Genomic DNA, 6,704 nt, shown 5'->3' on the forward strand with positions numbered 1-6,704 from the left:
GCTGCTGGTGTGGCAGGTGACACTTCCTGCTGGGCAGTGAGGGCTGATGTATGTATACACAAGACAGTGGTGTTATTGTAGCAAAGACCCCTTGCGTGAGTGCGCCCATTCTTCGCCTCATCAATTGAAACTGGTCGGTGAGCTAAGCCGATGGTTTGGCAGCGCGCCAGGCGGAGGGGACGAGTCTTTCAGTGAGGAGGGAGACTCGCCATCCCCCCACACACGGGTCGGAGCCTTTTAAATATTCCCATGGAAGTGCAGAGAGGGATTGTGGGTTTCCCACGTATGATAATGAGCAAAGGGAGTTTTTTTTATTGTTTATATCAGACTGTAATGTAAAACATGTCATAAAACAGAGCAGTCTTCACACCAGTCCTGCCTCCTCTAGAAGCGCCTCCTCTTGCCAGTGTGTCTCGTAGGCGTATTGACTGTTTGATGACTATTTTTACACATTGTTTGAGTTAGGTTGGGTAACAAAGATATGGAGACACGACCCTCATGGCAACACTGAGCTACTTACTTGAGACGTTTTCTGAAGGCTTGCGTCAGTAGTACACATCCCACAGGGGTTAACGCGCAACGTGAGAAGCCTACTACGACTTCATTCAACTTTGCCACGCCTTTCAACGTAAACAAATGGGGGCTTGACCAATAAGAGCCACGATAGATCAGCCGATGATCAGATGACTGAAAAGGAAAAACTATTTAAAACTCTAATGAGACACTTGATGCAAGTTAATACATTTCTTGAGCGGCGCTTACACGGGAGCGCACCAAAAACGCACCACCGGCTCTAGACTCACTCATTCATTTACCTTTCGCGCCTACTACCGGCACAGCAGAAAGACATTTTATATTCTCAGGACGTTTTTATTTCCTCTACACCCGTCTGTGACTGAGAAATGAATCATAAAACCCTTTTACTATGGATTTTCCTACAATGTGCTGCTGCGCTCTTCTCGTCTGCTCTTGGAGACAATGCTGTCCTCGAAGGTAAGAAATGGCTTTGTGTCTATTGTTCATTCATTTCTATAATTAATTTATTTCCCAGCCTCACAAGGAAGTGTCAAAATCTAAAAGCACACATGTAAATCAGGGGGAAATGCGCCTCTGAAAATCTATGAATGATTATTTTTTATAAATAAGAAGCTTAAACAGCCAGTGCCAGACACATTCGCTTGACTCATTTGAATTTTTTTAGGCTATTAGTTTAATTGAGCTACAAATACAAGCGAGTGTGGCAAGCAGAGTGAGCCAGAAAAACGGGGATGGATTCAAAAGACGAGGTCTACGTGTCCTTTTTTGGGAGAGCAGGCAACCGGAGTCTTCAAGTGGAAGACACACAACGCCACGTCTGTGTGGACTATTTGGAAAGATGTTCTGCTGAATCCGCGTTTTACCATGGACCGCTTACGAGCCTTTTTTTACTACCCAGCTGAAGTCATTTTGGTCTGTGTGGCCCATCACCAAAGGGTGTTGAGTTCATTTAAATTCAGATGTGACGTTTCAGCTGTGCGCCACGGGACTCATCCAGATTGGTTTAACCAATTTATCCAAAAATACAAATACAGCAATGCTTTTACGAAAAGGAAAAAAACAACAACTCAGGCTGTGTATTCTTAAAATACGCTTCCTAATTGGCAACATACTCGTAATTAAATGACTCTTATTAACCTCCTGGATAAAATATCAGCATCCTCTAAATACTTCCAAATGCTTCATACAAACGCTTTAATTTTAGCTTCAGGGTTAAGAGCAGAGTGTGTTAACGTCAGATATAATTATACAAGCTGTGTCTGCAGCTGTGTGAAAAAAGAGGATGAAATGAAAGAAGAGAGGGGTGGTTTGGCTAAGCGCCTGCATCTTCGGTGTAACTCGTACCCAACCGGCATTATTGTAGCAGATGTTTGTAGCATAGGCAATTGATTGGCTGTCTCAGCCACTCCCTGCAGTTTTGAAGGGTGATTGGCTGGATGGTCTCTGAATCATGTGTTCGAAATGGAAACAATTGACTTGAGATTAGTGTTCATTTTCCTATTATAGGTTTAAGGAAGACATAAGACATGGATTTAATCAGATTTCCTTCTATTATGTCTAATATCCCATGTTATTTTCCTCTTAGGCGCAGACAGTGGATTGGATGAAATGTCAACAGAGAGCAAGTCTCTCGCTGGAACGGTTAAGTACAGCATGAGAAAAACTTTAGATCTGGACCAGGAGGGCTGCAGTCTGAAGACTGGCAAGAAGGAGTGTCTACAGGAGTGTGGCTTCAACTCCACAGCCAAGACCATCTTCATCATCCACGGCTGGACGGTACAAATGAGCACACACATTTTTTTTTTAAGATCACCCACATCTATTTGCAATTTCCCACTCTTTCTATGTGGGTCATTCTTGACAAGATGCAGCCTCACTTCTACCAGAGTGAAGGAAGCTTGTGTGTTTAGGTTGATGAATTCATCCCTCCATCCAGAGTGCTTTGATTGATGGAATGTGACATTACTGTGTGAGAGTCACAGAGGTCACCAGGTTAAAGTAGTTAATCTGAATGAATGAATGAATGACAGACTTACTGACTCACCGACTGACCTGTTGTCCCTTTTCTCTTCTTTCCTTTTTAGATGAGCGGGATGTTTGAAAGCTGGATGCACAAACTGGTCTCAGCAGTCATGCAGCGTGAAAACGAGGCCAATGTGGTGATCGTTGACTGGTTATCAATGGCTCAACAGCTCTACCCTGATGCGGTGAACTACACTCATACCGTTGGCCTTGACATTGCCGCCATGCTCAACTGGCTTCAGGTGTGTGTGTAGTCGAATTGTTCCGAATATGAATCATGTTTGAGTGCATTTGTGGAACTGAAACTTCAAATATAATTTCCCTTCACTTGCAGTAAAACCACAAGTGAAGTTAAAAAAAAACCCATGAGTACCACAGAAACCTCTCACAAGCATGTTTAATGCATTGCTGACTTGCTTGGTGGGAAAGGCAAGGTGTCTAAAGTATTTAGGGCAGATATACAAATGACTCTCTTAGATGTTTTGTGATGCCTTGAGTGAATGATTAGTGATGTTAGTGTGTGTGTGACCTGGCTAACTTGACAGTGAAGTTTACTGAGGTTGAGTGACAGGGGAACAGCTAAATACTAAATCCTCAAAACCTGCCCATGTTCAGGCTTTAGATTGCATTGTTTGAAGAGATGATAGCCTGGGAGAGCATGGAAACCTGTCGCAGAAGTAAAACTGGCGAGCTAATTATGGATAGTTTTGGAACTCCTAACCATTCACATTTCCTGTTTGTTTTCTTCACACTTGAGAATATTTTATATTTTGTTCCTTCAGTACTCTGAGATCTGTGTCTGTTACAAAATCTGACCAGTGCACTAATGTTGAATGAGGAGAGATTCAGGCATCCTGCCACTTAGTTGTAAATGCAGACAAAGAGTATTTCATGGAGACGAACTGAGACAGATGGTGGAGGCGCTGTTGCATGGAAGGGACTGTCAGTAGATTGTGCTCGAGTTAACTGAGCTTGGCTCGGTTGCAGGCACGACTGATCATCACTGGCTGAAATCCAAGATTTGTTCAGTATTGGTTAGTGTTCATGGTAGCAGCTGCTGATGCAACTTTTTTTGTCTTAACAGGATGAGCAGCAGCTGCCTTTGCAGAATGTGCACCTGATTGGCTACAGTTTAGGCGCGCATGTAGCAGGCTATGCAGGAACATTTGTACAAGGGACCATCGGCAGAATTACAGGTAAATTCAGTGAGAATCTGCAAAAAACGGCCAAAAAATTGCTACTTGAATTGCCTAATCTTCTGTCTAACTTTAATTTAGGCCTAGACCCAGCAGGGCCAATGTTTGAGGGAGTAGAGGAACAGAGGCGCCTCTCTCCAGATGATGCTGACTTCGTGGACGTGCTGCATACTTACACAAGAGAGGCCTTGGGTGTGAGCATTGGGATCCAACAGCCAATTGGGGACATTGATATCTACCCCAATGGTGGCGAAGTGCAGCCCGGCTGTGCACTGGGTGACGTGCTGGCAGTAGCTGGAAGTAAGTGCTTTATAAAAATGTCTTTTGTTTATTTGGCTTCAGCTGTCCAGATGAACAGTTTTGCTCTGTAGTATAAACTTATAGTCCCTATCAATTGTTGTTTATCTAACCCTCTTCAATTTCTTCAGATTTCATGGAAGTGATGAAGTGTGAGCATGAGCGAGCAGTGCACTTGTTCGTGGACTCTCTGATGAATAAGGAGCACATGAGCTTCGCCTTCCAGTGCACTGGGCCGGATCGCTTTAAGAAGGGAATCTGCCTCAGCTGCCGCAAAAACCGCTGCAACAACATCGGCTACAACGCCAGAAAGATGCGCAAGAGGCGTAACAGTAAAATGTACCTGAAGACACGTGCTGACACTCCCTTTGGAGGTGAGTAAGGACGTGAGGCTTTTAACCTACAGTTAGTTTTATCGGTATCCTTATGGCATTTCTCACTTGTGTTATGATTCCACTTGCCACTATAAACTACTACCATAGACAACTCTACTATGGTTTTAATATTATTTGTATTATTATTTTAAGGATACCACTACCAGATGAAGATGCACGTGTTCAACAGGAAACAGGCAGACAATGCAGATCCCACCTTCTATGTCAAGTTGTACGGCGCCCATAATGATACAAACGGCATATTTGTTGATGTGTAAGTACAAAATCTAAATACTTGCAAAAGCATTGTTTCTCACAACACCTCAGCATGACTATGCCTAAAACACTGTGCACTGTCTTGGTCACTGTCCTCATTTCTGTACAACCTGCCAGCTGCACTGCCTGTGGTGTTGGACTGGTGTGAAAGTCTGCACAGACATATTACAGATTTGTGACGTAGAGCAAGCTCAGTCTGGGAAGGGAACTCCTTTTTATAACTTTCAGATCAAGTTTCCAGAGTTGCTAATTTCACAGAACAATTTTATAGACGGCTTTATCTAGAAATGTTGGTGCAGCTCAGTCACTATTTTCTGTTAAGTCATGCAGAATAAATGACTTAAACAAACGTCTACTAGGATGTCCATCTTACCCTGATTCTCCCCTCTGTTTGTCTAGTGTTGAGGACACTGTCGGTCTGAACATGACCAACACCTTCTTGGTGTTTACTGAGGAGGAGATCGGTGACCTGCTGAAGATCCGTCTCAGCTGGGAAGGAGAAGCTGACTCCTGGAATTCTGTCTGGAAGAACATTAAGAAGTCGTTCTGGGCCTGGAACTCAAAGCCTCCGAAACCTGTGCTGGCAGTCCGTCGGATTCGTGTGAAAGCTGGAGAAACACAGAAGAAGTAAGTAGGGGAGCTGCTGAGTAGTCACTGCACTTTTTTTTTTTTTTTTGTTTTTTTTTTGTTTAAAGGCTAAGTTTGTATTTATTTTTATTTTGTTATCATAGGTTTACCTTCTGTGCCCAAGACCCTTCCAAAACCGATATTTCTCCAGGGGAATCGATAACGTTTGTGAAATGTCGTGATGGCTGGGAAGTGAAACCAAGAAAAAGGTACAAAACATTATGAAATGCTGGATAAATCTATGAAATGACGTTTGATTATAATGTAAATTTAAGAAAGAGCTGCAGTATTGTGTGTGTGTGTGTGTCTTTTATTCTTACCAAATTACTGTTTTTGATCAACAGGATACCAATGTAACAACTCAGCACTTCCAACAACTAATGCACCGTCACCATGGGGACCCAACATGGCTAAGTGAGAAGCACTGCTTTCTCTTTATTTGAGCACTTTTCGTAGGAGGATGATTGATCAGCGCACGGTGGGAGGGGCTTGAGGTCTCGGACTCTGAACTGCACCTGGATGGTTTCCATTGGATTCTGGAAACAAGGACTCTGAGGTCTCTGTCCAGTGACAAGAGGACAACGGCGTGCAGGCTGGAAGTTTGGGCAGTATGAACAAGATTGCCGGAGGAGTTACAGAACTTTCCTTTGTGTGAAGTAGAATATAAATCTGTGTCGATGGACATACACCAGCAATTGTAGTCGCTGTACTGTACATTTTTAAAATATTCTTTTTTTATTTATGAAAAAATGGAAGCACTGCAAGACCAACATTATTTATCAGAGCACATCCCATTATGAAGCATATGTTGTATTTCTTCTGGATGCAGTACTTGTGTGTGTTTGTGTGTGCGTATGTTATGTATATTGTGTGGGTGATTGTTTGTGTCTGTGACCAATATGTGTGCCTTTCTGCTGAGTGAGATTACTGATACACTGTATAACTGAAGGAGAAATCTGATCTCATTGCACATGATCTTTTCTGGTTCTGTGCATAGTGTTACTGTTACTGTATGTGGCTCTTTTTGGGGTGTGTGTTCATGTGTACATAATGTAAATAACTTTTTGGACAAAATAAATTCACCTGTTATTTGTAGTAATCTTTTGCCATTTTCATTGTATATGTTGCAAGATCTCTTTGCTGCTTTTATTGTGATCATGACATTTTAGTTACTTTGAAGATCCACAAAACATCTGCGCATCTACACAGAAGAGTGTTATGGGTCAACATCAGCGGGCCTTTTTCACAGCTAGAGGATAGCTCCTCTCTATATTTAAGTCTCCAGTAAGCCATGGCTGTGAGTCGGTATGCACAATAGCAAGATTTGAAACTGAGAAAAAAAATTGAGGTGTGACTTTGCTTTAAGCAGAGCTCG

At 42.7% G+C, this 6,704-nt stretch overlaps 1 protein-coding gene across 2 annotated transcripts; it reads left to right on the forward strand.

Moving 5' to 3' along the window:
• Positions 1–537: 537 nt before the first annotated feature.
• Positions 538–6,428, forward strand: lipg (lipase, endothelial). 2 transcript variants are annotated; one of them, XM_053324696.1, is made up of 10 exons: positions 543–993; positions 2,123–2,313; positions 2,622–2,801; positions 3,644–3,755; positions 3,837–4,055; positions 4,184–4,426; positions 4,580–4,700; positions 5,102–5,329; positions 5,434–5,538; positions 5,674–6,428. In XM_053324696.1, exons 1-10 carry the CDS (start codon positions 903–905, stop codon positions 5,684–5,686), a joined length of 1,503 nt encoding a protein of 500 aa, XP_053180671.1. In that variant the 5' UTR covers positions 543–902; the 3' UTR covers positions 5,687–6,428. The 2 variants fall into 2 exon arrangements, with proteins under 2 accessions (XP_053180670.1, XP_053180671.1); XM_053324695.1 differs by lacking the exon at positions 5,674–6,428 and having other exon boundaries at positions 538–993; positions 5,434–5,554.
• Positions 6,429–6,704: the final 276 nt, after the last annotated feature.

This window comes from Scomber japonicus, chromosome 9, assembly GCF_027409825.1.
Source record: "Scomber japonicus isolate fScoJap1 chromosome 9, fScoJap1.pri, whole genome shotgun sequence".
Lineage (NCBI taxonomy): Eukaryota > Metazoa > Chordata > Actinopteri > Scombriformes > Scombridae > Scomber > Scomber japonicus.

What these genes read in the sequence shown, in the direction of transcription:
- lipg (XM_053324695.1), top strand. Translation starts at nt 903, where the DNA reads ATGAATCATAAAACCCTTTTACTATGGATTTTCCTACAATGTGCTGCT. An exon ending in AGACAATGCTGTCCTCGAAG is followed by an intron (nt 994 to 2,122) that starts GTAAGAAATGGC and finishes TTTTCCTCTTAG; the next exon opens with GCGCAGACAGTGGATTGGAT. An exon ending in TCATCATCCACGGCTGGACG is followed by an intron (nt 2,314 to 2,621) that starts GTACAAATGAGC and finishes TTTCCTTTTTAG; the next exon opens with ATGAGCGGGATGTTTGAAAG.